The 26,606-nt window shown below is 39.5% G+C and overlaps 1 protein-coding gene across 2 annotated transcripts in view; it reads right to left on the reverse strand.

Moving 5' to 3' along the window:
• ATP9B (ATPase phospholipid transporting 9B (putative)) overlaps positions 1-26,606 on the reverse strand; it is a 325,951-nt gene that overhangs the window by 227,173 nt on the left and 72,172 nt on the right. For both annotated transcript variants that reach the window (XM_019544740.1, XM_019544749.1), the window contains exons 4-6: positions 25,837-25,950; positions 21,314-21,422; positions 10,328-10,386 (exon numbers count right to left, since the gene is read on the reverse strand). In XM_019544740.1, the coding sequence (XP_019400285.1) occupies positions 10,328-10,386; positions 21,314-21,422; positions 25,837-25,950 (282 nt within the window). The remainder of the gene's footprint in view (positions 1-10,327; positions 10,387-21,313; positions 21,423-25,836; positions 25,951-26,606) is intronic.

Genomic DNA, 26,606 nt, shown 5'->3' on the forward strand with positions numbered 1-26,606 from the left:
TTTTGAAGATGGGGACCACGTTGGCCCTCTTCTAGTCCTCCGGTACCTCACCAGAGCACCACGAGTGCTTGTAAAGCCATGCCAGGGGACTTGCAATGACCTCGGCCAGTTCCTTTAGAACTCTAGGGTGGAGATCCGGACCGGCTGACTTGAATACGTCCAACCCCTCCAGAAGCTCCCTAACTAAATCCTTCCTGTTGATCCTTCCAGTCAAGGGAACAGGCCCAAGGAGCAGGTGCATCCTGAAGAACAACAACTGGCTTCGCAGGTGGTGTCACCAGCAGGGCTTTGGCTTCTTTGACCATGGGATGTTGTTCCAAGAAGGACTGCTGACAAGAGATGGGGTCTACCTGATGAAGATAGGGAAGACCGTCTTCACAGACAGGCTTAATAATCTAGTGAGGAGGACTTTAGACTAGGTTTGCCAGGGGATGGAGACCAAAGCCCTGAGGTAAGCAGGGACGCAGAAGACCTGGAGGAAGAGCAAGCAGGAGGGGGCAACAGGAGAAGTGCTCTCATACTTCCTGAGAAATCAGGGCAATAAACTACTTACCTCAGGTGCCTGTACACAAATGCATGGAGCCAGGGAAACAAACAGGAAGAAGTCTTTGCACAGTCACGGAACTATGATGTGACTGGAATAACAGAGACCTAGTGGGATAGCTCGCAGGACTGAAGCACCGCCATGAATGGGTACAAACTGTTCAGGAAAGACAGGCAGGGGAGAAGAGGAAAGGGAGCTGAACTTTATGTAAAAGAGCCATATGATTGCTCAGAGCTCCAGTATGAAACTGAAGAAAGGTCTGTTGAGTGTCTCTGAGTTATGGTCAAGGAGGAAAGCAACAAAGGTGATGTTGTGGTGGGGGTCTGCTATAGACCACCAGACCAGGAGGAAGTGGTGGATGAAACTTTCTTCAAACAGCTAGCAGAAGTTTCCAGATCACAGGCCTTGGTTCTCATGGGGGAACTTCAGTCACCCTGATACCTGCTGGGAGAGCAATACAGCAGTGCACAGGCAATCCAGGATGTTTTTGGAGAGTACTGGGGACAACTTCCTGGTGCCAGTGCTGAAGTGGCCAGCTAGGGGCCATGCTCTTCTTGACTTGCTGCTCACAAACAGGGAAGAATTCGTGGGGAATGTAGATGGCAACTTGGGCAGCAGTGACCATGAGATGATTTAGTTTAGGATCTGGAGGAAAGGAATGAAGGAGAGTAGCAGGGTAAGGACCCTGGACTTCAGAAAAGCAGACTAAGACTCACATGGGGAACTCATGGACAGAATCCCCGGGAAACCAGTCTGAGGGGAAGAGGAGTCCAGGAGAGCAGGCTGTACTTTAAAGAAGCCTTACTGAGAGTGCAAGAACAAACCATCCTGATGCACAGGGAGACTCCCAAGCAAGTATAGAAGAACAGCAGCTTGGTTTAGCAGGGAACTCTTCAGTAAACTAAATCACAAAAAGGAAGCTTATAAGTGAAAACTTCGACAAATAACTAGGGAAGAATATAAGAGCACTGGTTGGACATGCAGGGATGAAGTCAGGAAGGCCAAAGCACAACTGGAGTTGCAGCTAGCAAGAGATGCAAAGGGTAACAAGAAGGGTTTCTACAACTATGCTGGCAGCAAGACGAGGATCAGGGAAAGTGTGGGTCCATTACTGAATGGAGGAGGGAACCTTGTGACAGAGAATGCAGAAAAGGCTGAAGTGCTTAATGTCATTTGCATCTTTGGTTACCAATTAGATTTGGAGGAGATTACGCCTGATTCAGCAGCCGAACCTCCAAATCTGAATTGAATCAGGAGACCCGTTAATCTCTCCGAATTGAAAATCGGAAGCCTCCTAATCGATTTGGAGAGATTCGATGATTCAGCCATAGACACAGCTTTGTAAGTTTTTTCTACATACCTCAAGGTACCAGGCACAGCTTGTGAATGCTGAGATGGTGAGTAGATGGAGAGTCCCAAGGGACCAGGGTGGCAGGGGTTCCCCCACACGCTCAGTGGCAGACCTGGAAGTGGACTAGAAGCAAGTCCAGTCCACTTCCAGGTCCACCCCCCACCTCCGGCTCAGCAACTAGTGCCTCCTGGGCCTGTGAGGGGCACCCAGAGTCTCCCCATGGCCAATCACTGAGAGCTGAACACTAGGACCCTGTTTACATCTAACAGATACAAAAGAGACACAGGCTATTTAATTTTATGTCAGAAAGGTTAAAGAGAAAGAGGCAATAGCTCTTCTTTTATCCTGATACCATCTAGAAATATAGGTATCTGGAACTAGGAAAGTGTAGGCAGTCTAGAAAATTACATACTGAAAGAAATCTAGCCATGTGCTTACCTATGCACATACCCTCTTGAAAGCCACAGTACTTGCTAACACATGGCACTTGATGCCTAAACGCTTCAAATGGACAATGGAATGACCACACACTACCTGTAGCATCTCTTTGCAAAGAAAGAGAAAGAATCAAGTTAAATATCTACTACATACAGCAAAAACACACTTAAATACACAACAATATATTAACTGATCCAAACATCCTTTCTTTGCTATTATATCAAAGGGGAAATGTTACATAACTAATTAAAAAAAAACAAACACATGCACTTCACTTCATTTTACCAACTTTACTCATTCAGAAAAAATATACCTTCTTTAACTGTATGGCTCCTTGTACGTGTGCAGCACAATAGGACCTAATGCAGAAGCAAGCAATTATTTCAGCTAGAGGGCTGCTTGATCAATGTTGGTGAGCTGTCGAGGGCCGCATGGGTAGTCCCCCTGCCCCTTGATAGCTGTTCCGCCCCCTGGTTGCCATCTTCGGACCAAAAGCTCTGTCCCTACCCCGACCTCTGCCACCAGAAGTCCCTCCCCTTCCCCCCGAATATACTTCTTGGGAAGGGAGGGTTTCCATCTTGGAACTATGAAAAACACAAAATCGTACGCTAAAAGTCAAACACCTACTATAACATATTTTAATTTTATTACAAAAAATATTTTTTTCGTTATTTGTGTTTGTGTAGTATATACAGAAGTAACTGCATAATAACTAAACACTAACGTCTTACTCTTGTAGCATATGTGTGTATGGGGGGGACAGGGTGTGGGATGTGTGCATGTATAGTGGGGTGTGCGCGCACATATGGTGTGTGTGTGGGGTGGGTTTGGGGGCAAAAAGTTATGTTGGGGGTGTGTGGATGGGGAAAGGATTAGGGGGCAGGGTGTGGGTGTGTGACTTTGTGGGGTGTGAGGGATCATGGTGGGATGTGGGGACCACCCACACCCTCCCCCAATGGTACACAGCCCCCACCTGCAGCAGCAGGAGCACCAGCAGATGGTAGGTGCTTATGCCCAACGCAGATGCAGCTGCCCAGCAGCATGCAACTCCAGCCAGCGCTACATGCAGGGGTGAGGAGTGCAGCCTGGCTGGGCAACCTCTATCACAGGGGCTGCATGCGGTGCACATGCAGCCCCCAGCACTTGCATGCCACTGGAGAGAAGTACCAATTGCTGCAGCTGACGGCCCCCCCGCCCGCTCCAATCTGCTGTGCAGGTCCTAGGACTCCACAGGGCAGCAGTGAGCTTCCCTCCAGTGCTGCGTGAATGTCAGGGGCTGCACATGTGTCATGCAGGGCCCCCATGATAGAGTCAGCCTGGCTGAGCTGTGCTCCTTGCCCCTGTGTGTAGAACTGGCTGGAGCTGCGCGCCGCTGGGCAGCAATGCCTGCACCAGACATGAATGCCCCTGCCTGCTGGTGCTCCTGCTACTGGTGGTGGGAGCTGTGTGCCATAAGCAGGGGGAGAGTGTGGGGAGGTCCCCATGCTCTGCTCTGATCCCTCACACCCACACCGCACTGCTACCAGCCCTAGCCCCATGCTCCCTGCCCCCGCCCAGCTGCAGTTCCCACCACCCCCACTGCTTCCCCATCTGCGGCCCAGAGCAAGTGGGATGCCAAGGAAGCATATTAGATCCCCTAGGACCTGCAGCAGTGGCAGCACCAGCCCCACTCAGAAGCTGCATGCTGGCCAGGCCAGACCCTTCCGCCCAGGAGGATGGGAGCGAGGTATGTTAGGGGCTGTGTATATAGGTGGGTAGCTCGCTCTCACCCTTGTGGGCAGAAGGGCTGGGCAGGATACAATTAATTGGTGGATGCCAGCAGGTGGGATGAAGGTGCCTGGTGTGTCAGATCTGGCCTGTGGGCCATATTTTGCCTGCCCAGCTGTAATGTGTGAACCTCACAATTGAACCTCCTGCCATGGCACATGTGCATAGCAGAAGGCATGACTGAGATCAAGGATTAGGAACACATCACATATTATTGCTGGTGCAGGAGGAGCCCAGTCCTGGCAAGAAGCAAACTCCTGCAGCTGGGAGCCCCCCTTCATCTGAGAGGCTCCAAACTACAGGGGCACCCCACACATCCCTATAGCTGGGCCAGGGGTGGGCAATTATTTCAGCTGGAGGGCCACTTAATGAGTTTTGGTGGGTTGTAGAGGGCCACAAGGGTAGCCCCACTCCCAGCAGGTACCACAAGCCCTGGTTGCAATCTTGGGACTGGAAGTCCCACTCCTAATCCCTAACCACCACTAGACATCCCCTCTGCTTACCCTCAGAAGAACTCCTTTTGTGGGGAAGGGGGTTGCCAACTTGGAATTAGAAAAAAAACCCCAAATCATCAGGTGAAAGTCTAACATCTACTATAACATATTTTAACGTTATTACCAAAAACATTTTTGTCATGATTTGTGTTTGTGTAGTGCATATAGAGGTGACTGCATAATAGCTCATATAGGGTGGGTGTGTGAGGTTTGGGGGGAACCCTCCCACTCTCCCTCCTGTGGTACACAGCCCCGTCACTGGCCGCAGCAGCAGGCTCTCAAGGTGCTCATGGCCCAAATAGGCACTGCTGTGCAGTGGCAGCAAGGAGCAGGGCCAGGTCAGCTCCCCGCATGCACATGCAGCCCCCGGAGGAAAACCCCACACAATGGAGCCAGCTGCCTTCTCTACTCCTTGCCACCATGGAAGTAGGGGGCGGGGCTCCCTGCCACTTCTGGTGTAGTCCTGGCACCTACACATGGCAGTAGGGAGGTGGAAAGACAGCCAGCTCCATTGCTCAGTGCTTCCCCCCAGTTGCACACTAGTTCCAGGAGCTGCACATGTGCCGTGGGGAGCCCTAGGCGATAGAGGTGGCTGTGCTCCTTGCTGCCATGTACAACTCTGGCTGGAGCCACATGTCACTGGGCAGCAGCATCTGCACATGCCACAGGCACCCTGAGGGCCCGCCACCTGCTTCTGCCACCAGTGCTGGCGTCTGTGTGCCACTGGGAGGAATTGTGGGGGGGTCCCCACACCCCACACCCTCCTTCACACCCACCCACCTGAAGTCCACACTGACGCTGTCCCCCTAGGCACAAACTCTGTGCTCCCACTAGCCTCAGCCCCAAGCTCCCTGCCCAGCTGCAGCTCCTCCCCCACCCCACTCCCCAGTTGCTGCCTGGAGCAAGCACTGCAGCAGGGAGACTAGGAGGAGCCACAGAACACCAGGGAAGCTGAACAGGTCCTCGAGCAGCTGCAGAAGCAGCAACAGCCCCACCCAGAAGCTGCATGTTGGCTGGATGAAAGTGCCTGGCATGCCAGATTTTGCCCACCCCTGGGCAGAGAGAGGCATGCCATGATCAGCCAGGCCCGGGGAGGTGTGAAACCTTCCAGAGTTGGCAGATTGTGGCTGCCACAATCTCCAAGCCCTGGGGGTATGGGAAACCCCGAGCACTGGAATATCAATGTTAATTTATATAAACTCCATCTGCACCCCCCCTAGCCCAGTTTCCTTGATAAGCCTTTATTCCCCCCACCCCTCCTGAACCCACAGAAATATTAGTGTAAATCTTTGTCACGTGAAGCTTTCTTTCATTTCCTTAGAATAAGATGAAAGCTATTGGTAGTTAATATTGATTCCTGAGGTATCATCATTGGCATCTGAGTTAACACCCATTGAAAAGGGGCAGTTCGTATTATGATCCATTGTTACAGGGTCTTCATGAAATGAGAAGACAATGAATGGGCTGTCCCTGGATCACATTCTGTATGTGATAACTGCAACCCTAAAAGCTACCTAGAGACTGAGACTTGGAAAAACAGACTGCTCTTGTCTCCTCCCTCCTTTGACCCCTCATCCCAGTTAAGGGATGCTCCATATTTTTGGAACTGCTGTTTTAAAAGCACAAGATAGTGAAGTTCATCCTCAATTCAGTATTCATCAGGTTTCTTCATCTTTGAAAAAGTCTATGAAAATTCACCTATTCCATAATTATATTAAGCCACAATGACTGAGTAGCGTTTTTTTCTTACTGATCTGCAGCCTGCATTCAACTACCCTGGGATCATGGATTCTGTTCAGTTGGACAGACCTCCCTTATTGAGAAGCATTACATATATTTAAATGCATTGTTAATAATAAATAAGATACACATTGGCATAAACAAAGTGTTAAGTTTCTTTCAAGATGGGAGAGAGAAGTCTATATCTTCAGAAAAATGTGTAATGTGTTGAACAGTTTAAACCTCTGGAGCAGCATTTTGCTTTTAAAAGCCAGCAGTATTTTCTTCTACTAAAAAGTGACTTTTCCTCCTACTATATTAAATGCATTAGCAACTTTTCAGTTGAGGAAACATTAATAGATGTATTACTCAGAGCTAGACTGTTTTAAGCATAATGCAGCCACTTAGATCTACTTTGAAATTAATCAAGCCTGTAAAACCAGAGGCTGTTCAAGGCTTAAATATAGAAAAAGCTTTTCACTTAAGTTGTTAGTACTTGTGATGCAGCCACTAGTTAACATATGGATCTACATCTCAAATGACTCATTAATTTTACTGTAGAAATGCTGTTGATGCATCTTCCAGTCAAATACAATGTTAACTCGCCTTTATGCCATTACAGTGAGCAATTGAACACTTCACTGCCGACTAGTTCTTTGGCTTAAAAGTCATACTCTGAAATTGAAAACTGCTTACTTCAACAAAATATACTTCTCAATAACAGGCAAAACATTTAAATTTCAGTAGTCTGAAAGCCAAGTAAAAATCAATTAGATTTTACCTCTAATAAATAAAAAGCTTTGATACTAACTGCTGAAGTGAAATATATTCAACAGATAAATGTATTACACTATAACACAACATTACTCTTAATAATTATTATTTCAGTAGAGGCACCCATAGGCAGGTAAAAAAAAAAGGAGTGGTATATATGCAGCATAATTTGAAAAGATTAAGCCACATAACTCTTAGTATCCTTGAGGCACTATGGTTAAAATCTCTGCCACAAAGAAAACATATAAATAATAATATTATATAGAAACACACATGTATACACATACTTCTCATGTGCTTAAATCTCAGGAACATTTCTTCATGGTAAAGACTGAATTATTTTAGAAACAATGGCTACCTAATAAAAGTCTGGTCATGTTAGGTGCAATTCCACTGAAGTGAACTCAGGGAGAGAGGTGCATGCATTTCATCTCACAGGATTAAACCTTAATGCAGGAAATTAACATAGTTACAAACCTAGTGAGTTCTTAAACTTTGTGGAAGACAGTAATTTATAGGCTGTAATGTTTTTTTTAAATAAATTTCGTGATGAAAGATAAGCTTATGTAAATAGAATTGTTGAAGAAGTTATCTTTACAAAAACACCTCTCCCGTGCTGATGTGTTTACACCATGGTCAGCAATGTTTTGTGGTGATGGGCTGGAATGGTCCAGCTCAGTCTGAGTCTGGCCAGCACTAAAACCAGGATGCCAGTGCCAGCACTCCACTCCAGTACCATCTCTCCTTGCTGCCTGGTTGCAGCACCATTTAACTGGCATGGAAAAACCATCACTATAGAATGCTACAGAAGCCTTAGCTCTGTGGGCTGGATTCAATGTCTCCATGAGTCAAAGGCAGCTAACCCCTGGGGTAAACCACTGGAAGGCAGTAGTTATTGAGTCCTTTTTTGCAGAAACAAAATTTCAAAACTATAATTCAAAATCACATAAACAGTTCAAGCTGTAAGTCAACAACAATAGCTTTCACTTTCATAGGAATCCACATAAAAACATTCCAAAGTGAGAAAGGTGGGTGAGCTTAGAGTTGTGACAACAATCCAGGGAAGAACAGAATATTGTTACACTGCAGTCTGTGACGTGTGTGTGTGAGAGACGTGTGTCTGTGTGTAAGCTATCCCAAGTAATATTAGGTAGAGTAGTCTCAGCAGCACAGAACTCTACACAGGAATGCAGGAAGCTGGCTAAGTACTCTGAATTAACCTACAAGGAACTATGTGCCACTTAGTTACATTGATAGGCCTATGTGGACTAGTGACTTTAGGCATTTTTACATGTGTGGTTCCCCCCCCCCCCACATGCTGCAAGAGCCACTCTAATTAAAGCCCCTGGAGCATCTTGTGTTTTGGTGTCCCTGCACTTCAAAAATGGTGGTGGGGGCTCTTTATCTAAAGCTTGTTGAACAAGTTTTAGTTGAAGCACCCCCACTGCCATTCTGAAGTGCAGGGATGCTGATACACAAGATGAAGAGGCTGGCTGGAGTGTGGACTTGATTAATCAAGTCTGCTCTGACACACTGTAATTACAGCATGTTGGAGCAGCCTCCTGGCTCATTGTATAGACACCCTTTAAAGCCAGATTGTCTCATTGTATTGATTAAATAAACTTCTAACTCTCATATGACTGCTGTCAGTACAAAGCCCGCATGTCTTCACCATCCTGAGATGTGCTAGGCAATGGCATATCACACCCAATTCAAGTGCTACTTCACTGGTACATACCCAGAGCTGTGCTTATGTAACTACATAACTATTTAGGAGGCTATAAGCAGGTTGCTTAGCCTGCTGGTACTGTGTGATATATACATTAGCTTTTATAAATATCAGGAGCCTCTCTCTCTTTCTCTCTCAGAAGGTTTGGAGTCCAAAAAAGCCTTTAGATATTCAAGATTCTAAGTCAAATCAAATATGCACTTCCTACTGTTTATTTTCAAGCTCTAAGGGAAGACTTAGTAACTGAATACTTGAACAACTGACTAAATCTCTCATGAAAAATGACGTGAGAAAGCTGGAGGTGTAGGTGGTAATACCTTCAGATTTTAACTACTCCACAACCTCTGTCACATATTGAGCTAAAACATTGAAGGCCAAAAAGAGGTACTTCTTACCAGCTGTAGTCACTGATATATTCAATTTTCATTTGGTTGGCTTACCAAAATATTGAAATAAATATTTTAAATTGAGACCAGTCAAATCAACTGAATTCTGAGCTATACATTTTTAAGAAAGGGCTATTTTTTTCTTGAACATGAGAAGGAAAAAACGAAGGAAGGAGACAACAATTCCTAATACAGTATTGAAAGAAAGAAAATAATTTCTACCTCTTAACACTTTCCTCATAAGAATAAATGTAGTAGAGAAAGGAGAAGCTGAAATGGAATGAACAGAAACCAAATCCGGAGGCTGGTCTTAGACTCCTTTATCAGATGTAAATCTACCCAGGAAGGAAGAGTATTTCCCACAAAGTTTTTTAAAGAAGTATAGTCATCCTTAAGGTTTAACGCCTTGCTAAACTAGCATTGTCACTTGCCAATTTAAGCAGAAGCAGGTGTAAGCTTTAACTGTTGATACCTTTTTCTGCATGTCAGAAGAAGTGTTAGAAAAAAGTCATCTTCTGGTAACTGGAAGTTAGATTTCTAACATTAACTTGCCTAAGAAAGGCTCAAGACAGATCTTCCCTCTGACAAAAAAAACTTTGGCTACCTTTTGAAGTCCCAGTACCTTCTTAAGGGGTAGCTCCAACAAAATGAACTGGCTTAGGGTACAGACACTCCAGCTGTTTAATTAAGGGAATTTTTCCCTTACACAAAGCAGAGCTTGAATTTAGGTCTGTCATCCTCAATTAGTTTCCCTATAAACACTTACCAAAACAAGAATAACAATTAAAAAAAAATGAATGAAAAATTTGATTTAAAGCTTTAAGGCTAGCAGGGAAGTACCTAAGTTCATATATTCTGAACTCTAACAGCCCAATGACTCTCACTCAGTAAGTCTTTCATTAAAAGGAAATAAAATTAATAAAAATAAAAATATTTATATGAATGTAATCACATTCATAGAAAAAGAATTTGCATTAGTCAAAGAAAAATGAAGTAAATAAACAATATCAGTAAGTAGTTAGTATTTCAATGTATTTTTTCCTGGGTTTTAAAAGATACAGTGAGCATAAGTGTTAACTGTTGACATCTTTAGTCGCTAAATATATATTTATAAAAAGCATCAACCTTTTCCACTATGAGGAGGTCTCCAACTTGTATGTCTGAACTCTTAACTTGCACTTTACCTTAAAGAAAAGAAGAAGTTTAATCAACTTAAGCAAACAATAATACCATCACAAGAATACAAACTTTAAGATACTACTATTATTTTGGGAGAACAATGTTATAACTCCCCATTTAAATGATCCCATTAAAAAGGGTAATCAAAAGTAGTTATAAAAACTGTTTTAATTTCTCACTGAATTATTCATCCTAACAACATATGCAAAATGCATGGTTTTACAACTATTCATCATACTGATACAACATGGCTCTACAAGCAAAAAGCCAAAGATACTCATTTATTTTATTGAGCTAACATAGGGCTCAAATTGTATTGAAAAAATCATATGGAGCCCTTCAGCTCCTCTGTTACACCAGCAATTCAAATTCTGGCCAACTTAGAAATTGACACCTGAACTGCTCTGGAGTGCTTTAACTGAAGTGAGCTGTTGGTCACAGCCCAATTAGCAATATGTAACTTTACACATTCACAAAGAAGTCACTGATGCAACTGGCATTAATTGACACTATTATTGGCAAGTCATATTGGAGGAATGAAATCAAGGTTTCAATGGGTATAGGGGACAAAATACTCTCTGACCTCAGGAGGATTCCTAGATCAGGAAATTTGCATTGCAGCTCTCTATATTTAACTTGTCTGAAGTTATAAAACTTCACTTTGCAGATGTCGGTTAAAAAATTGTTATGAATACCAAATTCATTTTCAAAAAAAGATACTCACAGCATTTATGCAGCAAATTAAATCTTAAAAAGCACTTTACAAACATTAACTAATGAAGCCTCAAACTAACCAACAAAACAGGTACATTTTATTAAAAACCATTTGATGAGAGGAAAAACTGAGACAGAGAGGTTAAGTGACTTGCTCCAGGCCTCAAACTGAGCCACTGATGGGTTTGAATTAGAATTCAAAAGTCTTAAATCCCAGCCCTGCACTCAACTCGCTGCTTCTTTCCTAAAGAGAATTAAGCATATACAGATCTATGCATAAAGTAAGAAACATACTACCAGTATCAAATTAAGGAATCCTTAACTAAAGAGGAAACTACTTATACATATCTTCAAGAACTGCACTAGAAACCTACATAATAATGCATTTGCTTCTCCTTTGAAATTTGGAAGTATTTTGAAAAGCTATTATGTATCTTATAAAGAGCCAATAGTATTTTTACCTTTTCAGTTAGATAAAAAAAATATTTTACAGGATTGAATAACATTCATATACAACAAAAAAGAACAAAAAAAGAACTCTAAAACCAAATGAGTTTTTTTAAACTATAAATCAGAAGTTTTCGTAATATTTCTGTACTTGTAAGTCAGTCTTTTATGGTAGATTACTAATGAAAGTTGTTTCATTTTTGCATAATAATGTAAGTTATAACATACTGATAAATGAAACGAGAGGAAACAAAGATGAAGACAAAATTGAAGCTAAAAGAAATTCTAGTTTGCAAATCTTTATTCATCTGTAATCTTTATTTATTGTACATGGTAGGTATTAAAAATTAAATAGTAATTGGTGCCAGTCTAATTAGTAATGAATGAGCAAACATCACTTACGTATCTATTGAATATGAAACTAATTTTGCATAGCATCAGCATTTGCAAAATCTTTAAACATCTGAGAAGGAAGTCAAGACTTCTTAGGGCTGAGTACACTCCTATTTATGAATGCCATATTTCATTATTAACTGATTAGACAAATCATTTGACTAAGTCTGTAATACTGATTACCTTAAAGTTTAAATTTAAAAATATTCACATCTTCACAATGAAACTTCTTGTAGAGAAGAACCCATGACAAGAAAAAAGCAACCTCTGACAGAGCAGAAGATGGAAACGAAGAAGCAGTAGCCAAGAAGCATTAATCAAAGAGTGCAGCAGGAACTTCAAGACAACAGTGACTAAAATTAAAATTAGTGTCCATCTCGCAATAATTTTAGTCTGAATAAACTCTTAGCAGCACTGAAGGTCAACCACTAAAAGAAATATTTGACAATCCATTAGTATGGTAAATGCCTCTTAAAATGCATTAGCCGTTTTTGCATGTGAATTATCTTGGTTTGAGGAATGCAGATTGAAAATGAAACCTAATTCAGTGAAACTGTGCTAAATGCATGTTTCCATATACTCAAACCCTTTCAAAACATTCTTGAATTGCTATTTGGTAATAAATTATTTTCCTTTTTAAAAGAACGAACTTAGTGATTTCAAGAAAATCAAGCAATACAAATGCCTTTAATTATGGGCAAATCTGGCCATTACAACTCTGTCAGTACATTATAATCCTGACCTATGGACACCCTCCCACATCAGTCTAGTACTAGCCTTTTTCTTGTCACTTAGAGTTACTACTGTTGAGGTACTTCTTCAGAACCTTTATTTATCATCAAGATCTTCAAATATAGGTTTCGTTCTTTATTTACTTTCTTGTTTCTGTTTGTTCTTTCAATTTTCCCATTTGTATCACAACTGGCTGCCTTCAAATCTGGCAGTATACAAACAAAATCTTAATAACCATGGTCAAAATTTCAAATACAACTATGCTAATTAAAGCATATTTAAAATGATTGGTGTCGTAGCTGTCATGCCATTTCTGCCCCAAAGTATCCAAGGACACCTTTCAAATTGGTACTAATATCACCTTCATTCAGTTCAAGGTACTGAATCTCCATTAAGTTATATTATAATAGGACCCAAAAATGAATCAAAAACCAAAAAGCCTCAGGAGGTAAAAAAGTTAGCCTGTGGTATTGTATAAAGCAGGCAACATGGAGTTTTAACATAGGTATGTAGGGAAAGACCTCACAGCTTATTAGACTGTAGGCCTCATAAATCAAACTGGGAATTTCAACTAAGGGAACTACCCTAATCAGAAAGTATAAATTGCCTAGAGCTTCAGCTTAGGATTAATATGTTAAGATAATATTATTATTAAACAGTATTGCATTTGGTTTCCTAGGCACACTAATTATACATTTAAACTTTTATATTTTCAGTATTTTCAAGAAAGCACATGTAATCTTTTATCTGTAGACAAAATTATTTCTACAGAATGAATTTGAATGACAGGTAGGATAACAGCATTCTATTTAAAATATATTAATAAAGCATGCGCCAGTAAAAAAAAAAAAAAATAGTAGTTTAAAAATTTTAAACATTTACAAACACTGATTTCTTTAGTCTGTCAGAAGCAAAAGTCATTAGATACCAATTCAGAGAACATTAAAATAATGCAATATTACATCTTAGCGAAGACAAATTTAGAGTAAAAACACTGAATGTTATTCACTGCATAAATTATTTTTGCAAACTATTTTTTTTCTAAAAACATCTTACTAGCTAAAACATTCTTCACCATCTGTGTAATTACCAATAAAAAGTCCAAAGCTGTCAGAAGTGGCTGCACATCCAGACTTTATAGTCCACCAAGGCGCAAGCCTTTTGCCTAAAGCAATATGCAGAACTAGAAGACTGAAATAAGTGTCTATAGCAATTCATTATACTCACATGATAAAGACTTTTGAAGTGAATTTCAATGATCTGAAAAACTAATAAATATTGCATATGCACCAACAAGTATTTCATACTAAAGAACCTAAGAAACAAAGGTAAACAAAATGGGTATAAGCTATAAAGAGAAAGAAATGGATTTACTAATGTATAAATACAAGGAGTTGACAGAATAGTAACTGTTCTCTGAAAGTAGCACAGTGATATGAGCATGTGGTTATACGACTTGTTGCTCATGGTGCTTTAAATGCTACATTGCTCTAAGAACATGCACATTTCTGATATGACCATGCCTTGCTCTCTTAGCCACTGATATCACTACTCCCAAATGGAATAGTTAAGGAATGTTCACCATTTGGAAAAAACTAAACAAAACCAAACCCCAGACGTCTATAAATCTGTCTCAACTTAATTAGAATATATATGTAAAGAACAGGAAGTGGCCACACACAAGTAAGCTTTAGAATCAAGAGATCCTGCAGGATTTTCAGTTAGAATCCTGTTAGTGAGACCCCATTTGAGATACTCAGTTTCATTCTACCTTTGGAAATCTGTTTACCCAATAAACTAATCTATGTAAAGCTACAGGGGATTTTACTTCCTATGTTTTCTCCTGTCCACTGCCTCCCCTTTCAGACAATGGAACATTAGGTCTTTGCTACTCTTACTCACCTCATGTCCTGCTGCAAGGAAGGGGAGAAAAATAGGTCCTTCATAATTTAGTCTTCCTCCCTATAGAAATAACTCCAATATCCACCACTGCTGTTGCTGCTAGATTTCCCAAGCAGGATGAAACTGACTTGATTTTCAACAGTTTTCTTGTGCCCCAAACGGTTCTACATAGCAGAAAGGGAATAGTACTTCACTATTGCTTGGCAAAGTTAGGAGCAGCAGTAGTAGCAGACATCTTTGGATGTCTCTGAACATTAAAAGTGTTTAACAGGTCTTCCAACTATACAGTTGGACAAAAAATACCTGATTTAATGACAGCAAAAATGAAAGACAAGCCACACTCCCCCATATAGGACATTTGCCCCCAAGGAATATACTTTAATTCTGGAAAAGAGGAATAAAGGTCTTTACTCTGTGGGCTTCCTTTATACTAGGTCTTGGGCCACCAGGGTAATGAATTCATATAGCATCCTTGTCCTCTGTAGCTAGAACACACTGAATCAAAAAAAGAACACTCAGTCTTGAAAGGTTTGTGTGTACAACTTACAACTCTTTAGACTAGGAAAATGCGTATCTTAAAGTGTTAGTTAGCACCTCATTCCACTCTATTAATTCACAATACAATAATCATATATACTAACTCTGTTAAAAATTATTTAACATCCACAAGCAAACAGTAGGGGTGCAGACTTAGATTGGTTTAAATGTGGTTTAAACCACAAGCATCCAGATGCATAAACCAATTTAGAAAGTGTTAAACCTCATGGAGTGTTTCAAAAGTATAACTGAATAGTCAAATATTAATTTTGAACTGGTCTTCCTTGCCCCTGTTCAGTGTTATGTGTGGACACCGAGTTTTCCATGGCTAGTGCCTGGATCAGTTTTCCACGCATTCTACACTGCATCTCTCTTCACCCCCCAACCCCTGCCTCAAACCCCAGATGGCAACTGGTTACTCTGGTATGCAACCAGAACTGCCTCAACCTATATTCCCTGCACTTGACCTGGTGGTAGATACTTTGGGACACTGCCTAATACGTCTATGTTTTTTAAACAGTGTGGTTCTCCAGGCTGCTGATCAGTTTCAGTCCATGCCTGGCAACTGGTGTGGAGACCTTGGTAGACCCCCACAGCACCCAGCACCCCAGGAAGGAAAAGCAGGAAGCCAGGTAGGCCCCCACACCCAAATGGTTACCCCTCTACCCCTCAGACCATGATGAACCAAACACTGGTGCATTGCCAGGAACTGAATTAGACTGGTGAGAGGCTTGGGGAAAATGCTCTTTAAAAGCCATAAAAGCTATGGCAGTCCCAGAGCGCATCTTGGGAACCCAGAAGCACAGGAGGGTCAAGGACCTTCCCCCCCCAACCAGCACACATATGCCCAGATACCTAGTGAGAGTACCACCAGACAGATTTTGTTATACTGCAGGAATGGTCTTTATTGAACTCTGTGTTAGTGAAAAGGGGGATCAGAAACATTGTAACTGTGGGCAACTGAAGTCTGTCTTCTTTCTTGACATCCAGCCATAGAAGTATGCCCCTGCTCTGGGAATACTAGGGAAATGGGCAGTTAGCACTGGGAGGCATGCTAAGCTGGATATTCACTAATACCCTTGGGCATGGTCTAATAGAACTGCAGTGCCCTAAAGGTGACTGTTCTACTTATACCCCTTGGCAGTGTACCTGCAGACACCTCTGAACTAGGACACCTAGAAGGTAGAAACATTTTCCTGACTTTTTAAACCTCTTCTTGATTTGTTTTGCTTGAAAGCTTTGAGCTCATAACAAGAATATTGAGTGGAGACCCATCTAGGAAAGGAACATGGTAGACCAAGGCTGGCCACTCTTGAAGAAGAGGCAGCTCACAGAGATTAAATAAATGCTGCATCTTTTACAGCTGGATTGTTTATGAGCTGCTTCTCAAAGCTCTCCTTAAGAAGAAATGGAAGAGGCATCTCTCTCTGCTTCTTTACTTGAGCTAACTGCTCTGACTCTAGATGAGAGATGTCAAAGATATGGCCCATGGAGCCACATCATCCAGCCCCTGGGCCAGTCTAGGACTCCCCTCCTCCACCCATGCCAGATCCAGGACATGAGCTGCTCACTCTGGGCCACAAGCTGCCAGCAGTGCCAGCTCCAGCTGGTCTGGGATACAACTTAGTCCATACATCCCCTGGATGCTGGATCTGGTGCCCGCTCCAGCTGGACCAGGACCCACACTGCATATGCTGCTCATGTGCACAATTCATTTGACCCAGGAAATTCATGATTCATTTGGTCCAGGGCCAGATTTTTTCACACCCCTGGTCTATATGCTTCTGAACACCTACCTCTCTTAATGGTGACCTTGGGAGATACTTATGGTATAAATGGACGTAATAATTGTATAGATACCAGTGAATACAGATATACACTGTTATGCATGTATAAGTCTCTAGCAATAAAATTTTAGCAAAGCTGTATCACTACAGGATTATGAAGTCATAGCAGTTAGGTTGTAATAGTTGATGTACACTCCTGAATGGCAACTCCCACTTCCCTTTTTTAAGAAGTCAAAAAGAACATTTGTTTATATACCCTGAGTTGACTGTTTCTTAGTCTGAGTCTGAGTCTGTTTCTGGGGCCTAACTGCTTGTCCTTTGTTCTTCTATATATCTTATAAAATAGAATGATAAGTAAATTGCTCCTTTTCAATTTTTCTGTGCAATATTTGTACCCCAAGGGCTGCTGAAAGCACAGTAATTATTATAATGCACCAAGGATCAGAAATAAAAAATGGCCCCAAATGAAGTCACACTGCACAGCTCTGAAAGATTAGTTCACTTCTTTTTTTTTTTTTTTTTTTTCTCCAGATTTAGCATCTGTTCTTCAGTGAGACATGGGAAAGCTTAACTTAAGCTGAAGGACAAACCTAATATCTTCAATGGCTGGATAACTCTGAGTTTACCATTGAAAGACAAGTCTGGGTCTCTTCCTGGCCTTAAAAGTTAAGTTACAGGCATGCTGAAGATCTCTTAAGTCTTCCTACCCAGTTCTTTTCAGAAAGTCTCTTGCTAAGAGGCTGGATAAGAGATTCAATCATGTGAAAAACAGTTTAAGAGATTCAGACTAAAGAATGAGACAAAAAAGGCCAAATGAATGACATGGAACAGGGGCACATCTGGCTACCCTATCCATAAAAATCCTGGGATCTATTATAATCTATATTTAATCTTCTGAACCAAAATGTAAAACAGGGAAGACCATCCCTGAGATGTTATGAGTCCAGATTTAAAAATTAGTTAAAGATACAGAAAGCTCTCTCACTGACAGATACTGAAAGCAGAAGACATTTGCCTATGATAGCACTGTACGAAATTTTTATGGCTTACAGGCCTAGCCCATCATCATAGCCTTTCACAGAAGTACTGATGACTATTGCCTCTTCTTTGGTGTTCTAAAACCTGGAGGAAACTGCAGACAGCAACACAACACAATTGCTAAATAAGATGACAACATAAAAAGGTAAACAAGGGATGGAGAGAGTGCATATATCAGGAAACTAGGCTAACTTCATAAATTCCCAGATTTCCTATCAACTTACAAAAAGCACAGGAAAACTGCTTAACCTCTCTGTACCTCTGTTTTCCCATCTTTGAAATGACAAAGATATCATTAATGCCTACTGCAAGGGCAAGTACAAAGCTTAAAGATTTTGAGAGTCCTTTGAGGTGGTTGGATGAAACATGCCAAGCGTAAAGTATTTTTAAAGTGCAGTTTTGCTCTGAAAGTGACCATCTGAAAGTGGAAACAATTTCTTGGTTTTACTGGTTTCTAATGAGATGAATATCAAATCTGTTCCATTCACGAAGTAAAAAAAAATATTTTACCCCAGGTTGGTCATCCTTAGCTAAGATTATAAAAATGAACACTTTTTTTTCCCCTTCTCATAAATTATTGCCAATATTCTAATTTACACCTACACAAATTTAATTTTCTCACTGTTTATATAAATTCCTAACCCTTTTAAAATCCTGCTGAAATTTTAATCTCTATTTCTTGCAACAATGACATCCAGAGACTGTATTCTTTTCAGAAACTTAGACAGCTAACCCCTTCCCTCACCCAAAAAAAAATCCCCCAGCAACAAAAACTTTATTGCATTTCATGGAAGTCTACTTGGCCATGTATTACTAGAGAAGGCAAAAAGGATTTACCCTCTCTACTCTTTTTTTCCCCCCCATACTTCTATTGTGCCTCTTTTTATTATGGTTTTGGGTCAAAACCAAGCTGTCCTAATTTTTTCAGTTCAATTTCACAAAGAAGTATTTCCATGACTGAAACATGTTTTCACTCAGGAATTCCATCACAATAAGACTGACATACAGTTTAATTTAAACAGGAGTTTTTGACCTCTATTTAAAAAAAAATAAAAAAAATAAAAAAAACATAAAAAAATCACTGAATTCACAAAAACTAATACAGAACATAAACTAAATACAATGATTTTCAAAAAAGTGGTTTGCCGAAAAGTAAATTCATACAGAAGGAGCAAGGTTAAAAATCCCCCCGTCCATAACTAATTGAACTATTTTAGTTTTCTTTAAAAGGGATACAAAAATAAACTAATCTGAGACCTGCTATTTGACCAAATTGTTGCTCTTTTCATGTACCAATTCCTGGACTATTATATATAACACATTAGTAGTGCTTGCCCTTAGAGTTTTTTTTTTTAGAACTCTATTGGAAAATATGCATGCCAAGGCGGTCATACCAACATTTAATCTGAGAGAAAATCTGAGGCATGCAAATATAACTTACTTGCTTCCAGCTAAAGCAATAAACTTTACCTTCAAGAGCCCCTAAAGTTTAGTGAAAAGTTGCATGAAGTACAGAGGCAAAGACTCAGAGTTCAAAACTAAGTGCTATTGATTTTACTTATGCAATTCACTACTCTCAATGAAGACAATCATTAGGTGGAGTTCCTGAAAGCACTTCCTCCTTTCTATGCAAGATCACAGTAGGCACAGAACTCAGATCTCTAACATGCCTTTTAGTGTATGTACCACAGTACTTCCAGTATTTAAACCAGTTTGTACTTCCACATTGTCAAGGATAAAAATCCAGGATTCCAGATAAAAAATACTCTGTTATTGCTGTGTAACCAAACATGAACTCATGTGTCAAGATCTCTTGATCTCTAAAAAAAAAAGAAAAAGATAAAAAAAAGAAAAAAAGAAAAAGCTAGCAGATACTTTATGGTTTGAAGGGACCAAGGCTAATTTCAAAAAACTCTAATGGATGTCTACAGGCTGCTTCAAAAAGTGAGGGTTACAGCATTTCTTTCATGTAGAACTTCCTCAAGCTGACATGCTGACCATGGAGTATTGCTCTTGGTTTACTTACTTTCAGTCACTTTTAAATGGGGGAAACGATGTCACAGAAAAATATTTTCTCAGACATACTACAGTTTCTCCGTCTTCAGAGTGAGAAGCATCTTCAGAGTTTTCCTCTCTGATTTAGAGAGAGGTGGTCTCTGCTCTTTCCCTGATGCTGCAGAAACTATTTTTTAGGTACCAAAGATTTGTTTAACAAATCCGGAATTCGCAAACAAAAATTAAAGAAGAAACATCATTTACCCAAAACCTTAAAAGGAAAATATATAACTCTGCACTGTCTACAACACTGTTGATGGTCACACTTTTATTCTAATACAAAACTTTAACAATAAACTCTATAATAGATATAAAAAGCAGAAAGTCACTTAAGTTTTGCATTAGAATGCAAGTCTGACAAAGTCTGGACATTGTTTCTGTGATGTGCTGGAGACCAAAGGAAAAGTTTACAGAATACTGGAGTGTATTACAGGCTACATAAAGGTACAAAGCAATGCATATGTCTTTTTCCCTCGTTTACTCCCATACTTTTTAAAGTATCTGGCAGACGGAACATTTTCTGTCATAACCTTAACTCTCACTTGACAATCATGCTGAACATATTTTTTCTAATTGATTTTGTTAACCTTATGACTACTTCATTTTTTTTTAAGAATCTTTCTGAAAAAAGTCTATCCATGGATTTATTAAGTCCCAATAAGATGCGTCACCTAGTCAGTTCTCCTACGTGCACTGTATTGTAAGCATGCTTAAAAGACTTTACGTGATTAAACAGACAATCTTTCCTTAAAAAAAATCAAGTTCTGTTCCCATCATGAGATCATGTATTTCTAGTTTTAGAATGCCAAGGGCTACCTCCCATATAATTCTTGCTCCCTTATTAGAAGTACAGGTACAGCTCTCCAAAAAGTAGAAGTAGCAAATTGTCATGAGACACTGTATATTTTTATTAATCATCCACTATTTCTTACATTCATTTACTATGCTGTAGATTTGCTGCTCCTTAATATAGTGATTTCAGAGAAAAACTGCACTTCAAAATAGAAGCAATACTAACAGTGTACTTTAAAAAGAGCATTTCCCACTCCTCAGCAATTAAAAAGACAGATAAGGCATGGAGAACTTAATAGGTTTCAGGAAATTTCTGAGACATTTTTTCCATGCTTTATGCATCTCACAGAGCTAAGATTGTTTAGCTTACCCACATTTCTTTTCATTCTATATGGAATTCAATTCAACTAGAATTTTTTTTTAATCCATCAACAGTTATTGGACTGAAATGATTTGCAAATAAAAATACAAAGAGAAAGAAAGCGGACTAGAGAATACTATTCAAAAGGATTCATACGAAAATGTTTTTGCCAACCTCGTACTGTCAACTTGCTATACAACTGTGAATTCATTTCCTTGTCCCGCTGGTAGCGCCGAAATTCATCAACAGCCTCCCGCGCCACTGTGACAGCCAAAACAAATCCCTGTTAAAAATATAATGATACGACTCATATTTCCCAAAATGAGAAAGATACTTTAATAAAATACAGAAAAGGAACTTAACAGTAGAAAAGATAATGTGTGAGGAATGCATTTTGGGGCAGCTAGGAGACTTCTTTTTAAACACTTGCCTTCAATGCAGTTCATCCTTCTCTTAGAAAGACTACTAATGAAAATTTAAGACAAGGTGAAAACATCCAAAATTTTTTTCATTCCTTGACGTATTCCAGTTAAGTATTACTAAATCACATCAATAAAAATGTGTCAGAAGGCAAAACTTTTTGATGTAGTAGGTAATTTAGAAAAGATTACTGTCTTTTAAATAAATCTACTAAATTAATCCTCCGTGCCATTTTCTGAAAATTATTAGACCTCTTAAGAGTATGCCAAGATGCAGTTCTTCACAAAGAAGAAAATGGAGGTAATTTGCTATACATATTTAACTTTAGGACTGTATGTCGCTTCCAATCAGCAAGGAATGTCAGTTTTTGTTTGACCAGTGAGACTGCACAAAGTCAGCTGCAAAAGCAAACAGAAGTCGGTTTCTGACTCTCAAGTTTGGTTTTCTATTGCAGCAAAAAACAATACTGAACTATTCAATGATTAGGACAATTTTCCTATATTTTAATGTTAACAAGTAAAAATAGCTTAAGAAAAAAATAACCCTTGTTAACTCTTTTTAAGCTACTATTAGAAGTCTCCCTTCAGTAGCATGAGCTAGAACAAAAATTACTGAAAGTAGGTCTTTCCTTTAAAAAACAGCTATCTAGAACATTGAAAATAAAACTTCTTGCTTATTAATGGTCTCTCTCCAGAGGAGAGAATGCCAGTCTTCATAGTGGAGTATTCTTCATTCCATAGCAACTGGAGGCATATCTGCTTCTAGACTCCAAGCCTGTGATTAGGTCCAACCCTCAAAAAAGAAAAATCTCTGCAGAATGAAAGATTCCAAATCTGAATATTAGTATATTTAATATTAAAGGCAAATTAACTAAAGGTGGTGAGAGATGTGAAAAAAACCCACGCAAAACAGCACTTTACCAAAAGAGGAAGCACATTTGTTTGATTTGGCTTCACAGGGTCTATATAGATTGGGTGCCTCAGCAGGGCTTTTTGGTGCTTTTATCTAAAGCTGATTCAATCACATATTAGATAAAAGCCCCACTGAAGTACCCAATCTATACAGATGTTGGGTGAGCCAGGTCCAAGGCAATGCCTCTTCTGGGCATGTGCTGTGCTCGGTGTGGGGGCGCACGGAGCTTAAAGTAAAATGCTGTTTTGTTTTGTTTTTCATACATGTAAGCAGCCTAAGGCTACCTGCAGTGCAAGCAAAAAGAGGTTTAATGATTTCTTAGATGAACACTACTACTTAAATTTACTTAACAAGGAGGAAAAAAAATGTACAGAACTCTGAAAAGAGCATAATACTCCACAAGAAATCAGACTGATGCGAAGGATTCTAGAAAGACTATTCACAGGACTTTTTTCTCACATAGGCCCTCTGTAAGGGACTGTTTTCATATAAAAAGGAATTAAACACCCGGAAAGAAAGGTTCGGTTGAGCTGTGTAGAAACTGGAAAGCCACTTCTGAAAGTGCCACATTCTTTAATACTCATTTACCAATACAATTTGAGAGGATGCATCGATTCTAGAGTGCTTTGACATAAGGATGGACCACCACACAGTAGCTTATAGCCCACAACAAAGAATAATGTACAGAGAACTAGTTGTACCAGAGGCTTAAATGCTCTTGGTATTTATTTTTATATAGATATATATTTTAAAAAAAAACAAACACTTTTTATCACATTTAGGACTTTTACCTTCTTAGCCTGCTTGGATTCAGACAGGATCATAACAATAACCCTTTTTCTTATAAAGAAGATTTTAGTGATCTTGAGAAAGAAGTCTAAGTCTGTTTGAAGAACTAAGAGGCCCTGATAACATAGAAACCATGCCAGACTACAATATCCCTCCGACTTGAGGCAGTAACAGGTGAGCCAGATACTTTCACTAAAACAAGGTGGGCTTATGCCAAGCATAAAAGCAAGAAAGGTATGGCAGAAACAAACATATTACTGGAGGATTGGAGAGAGGCTTAATCCTTCAAAACCTTGTGTGATATTGATTAGAGGTTTTTTGGTTTCTCGTGGTGCAATATTTGCAATCTCTGACCTGTCATCTTTCCAAAATGTTAGTGGTGGGATCCAAGGTCAGAGCACAAATCACAGAAACTTGAGAATGTTCCTCAACTGATTTTGCTCTGATGCATGGCTTGTACCATCAACTGGAGGATGTCATTAAAGTAAACATGGATTTCATTCTTGAGTATCTCTGAAGGGGTTTTGCATCCCTAAAATACCTGAATGACTGTACTTTCTTCCTAGAGCTTTCCCGCTGATAACTTTAGCAGCACTGGATCTTGATACAGGATATCCTTTCTGTATTTCTAACTTCAGAAAAGTTCCTTTTATATCTGAATTAGGTGTGAGAACCAGAGAGTTAATGAAAAGGAGACTGTTGTAGCCTATTTCTCTAAAACATTCTTCACCATCTTCACCTCAATTGTTTCAAGGAAGGAAGGGGGCATAAAAGAATCAGCACATCTTGCTTCTAGGGTGTTACCTCTTCACACAGTGACTTTAGGTTTCCTAACTGGATCTGGATAGGTACAGATTAACTGGCATGTTTTCTTTTTGTCTTGTAATGCTCTGAAAGGTTGACCAGACCAACCTCCCTTCTTGCTGAGTCAACTGACTCTGATCTTTTAATCGTCTTTAAAACTCGAGAGGCAGAATGGAAGTTTCTGCACAGAACATGACCAAGGCTATGTTTCTGAGAAGTGGTTAAGATTGCTTACTAGCTTGTAATGGACTTTATACTCCATCTATTAGTTCAAGAACTGACATACTAGTTTTGAACTACATTTTCCACATAGGGGTTTTGAAATGGCCTCACAGTGGTCTGTATTCAATACTTTCAGGATTTAGAGAACAGCATCAACATTTTACACAAATATCAATCTCTTGTCTAAGGAATACATCTTCAGATGGGATGGCTGCATCCTATAAAGAGACTATAGCATTCTCTTAGCAGGGTGATGAAGTCCTTTGACTGTACATGAATTGTATGAATCTAAACACCAAGAAAGAAGTAACCCACCTTAGCCACCTCCTTATAAACCAGATGAAGATATATTAGGGATCTTTCTCAAGTTACCAAACAGATTTGTTTTCCTCTTTATAGATGCAGATTCCCTAATCTATACATTAATTTTGAGAAACATGGATGGCACCTTAAACCAACCCTCAACTTCAGAGAATCTTCATTATCTTTAAAGGATCTTTGATGACAGACTCCTTAGGAAGCCCTAACATAATTTTCCACTGAAAGCAATGGAGGATCACTTGATTTACAAGGCCAAAATATTATGTTCTCTCTTTAAAAAAGTCTCGTGAGTAGTTCCCTTCTGTACTGACACCTGGGGACAAAATTTCTATTCCTATGGTCAAATAACACATATAATAACCCTGCAAACATTAGGTTGAGAACTTCAGCACCAAGAAAAAAAAAAGGAACCACTTTTATAAGCTCCTGAGGCACTCTCCAAAGGCTGGAAAACGGGAAGACACACAAAGCCCTCCTTGAGAGAAAGAGATTGTAATCCCTTAACTTCTCTGCCTAGTACTGACTGTTGGGTACTAACTAAAAATGGCTGGTTTAAGAATGGAAATTCCTTACAGTACTTTCTTCTTTTTTTTTTTTTTTTTTTTTTTTTTCATCTCCGTTGGAGATTTTGCCCACATGCATATTGTGAGCCTAGTTCTCTTGCAACCTGATCAATTTAATTTCTTATACATTATTATTATCATCATCATCATCATCATCATGATAGGTCCTGCTAAACCCAAATTCTAGTCTCTCAAATCTGGTGGCAGAGAACTCTACATAATTATTCCTGGGAGGCAGCCCTGAGTCCAGGCTCTACACTGAAAAAAAGTTTGCCTTCAGTTGCCATGGAAGAGGAAAAAAACAACGAATGGAAGAATTTAAAGAATTTAAAGCACAAAATCATTTAAGTAGAGAAGGTTATTTTGTAAATAAAACTGATGTTCCCGTTTCATATTTTAGTAGCTAAGTCAATAGTACTTCCTTTCAGACAGATGGTAGATTAGGACGTTTAAAATAGGAGTTGCAGAGTTTCAATGAGCTAGAAACTGTGAAGCCTACTTTTAAAATCAAATTATATGTTCTTTTCCACATTGGAGGATGGGTATGAAAAAACAAATTTTACAACACTCAGCTGGAAAACTTTTGTATGGATTATGCATATGTGTTTTCTAAAATAAAAACCAGATTTTTAACATCAAGCTGCTTTTCATCATTTTGCTGTTTACCAGAGGAGCCCAGTAGGTGTACAGGTAGCCTATTTTCAATGCTGGTACAAACTGTGAGCACGACACGACGAGAAAATAGAGGTTCAAGAAAAACTTGAACTGCTCATATAAAACCTAAAATAAAAACAGAAAAAAAAGAAAAAATCCTTCAAAATTTATTTTGTGAATGTACATATAAGCATTATTTTGCATAAAAGTATAACTTCATTGAACTACAAAATACATTATTGCAATGTTACCACTTTTAGAAAAAAGACAAAAAACTTATGAGTGCATCATTTAACATGAACACTTCTCTCCATTTCAAAAGCAGCAACAATAGTAAGGAAGACTGCTACAGAATTTTCAAGAGGTACTTTGTTTAAACTGATATGTGCGGATGAGCCTGCAGCTACCTAAACTGGAATAGAAAGTATAATTTGCTGTGGAATTCAAAACTACCCACCCGCCTCATAACAGCACTATCTTTACATTTGTATCCTAAGTTAAATTATTTTTCCCTCTCAGTGTCAAAACAAAACATTTTTTTGGGGTGCCATATATGTGCATATCTATGTCTTAGCTCAGACTAAGTTTAAAGCATACATTTGAGTTTCCTGAGTTGTTAGTGTTTTATTTTTGAAAAGTTAAAATACAATTTTCATTAAAATTACAGATTAGCGTTCTCAACTTTAAGAACGGTCTGGTAATATCCGTGTTTAATTAAAATATCATTAGAAATACTATGCAAGGAACACAGAAGAAGAGCTATGTGGAATATATATATATAT

This window comes from Crocodylus porosus, unplaced genomic scaffold, assembly GCF_001723895.1.
Source record: "Crocodylus porosus isolate Cpor-Errol unplaced genomic scaffold, CroPor_comp1, whole genome shotgun sequence".
NCBI lineage: Eukaryota > Metazoa > Chordata > Crocodylia > Crocodylidae > Crocodylus > Crocodylus porosus.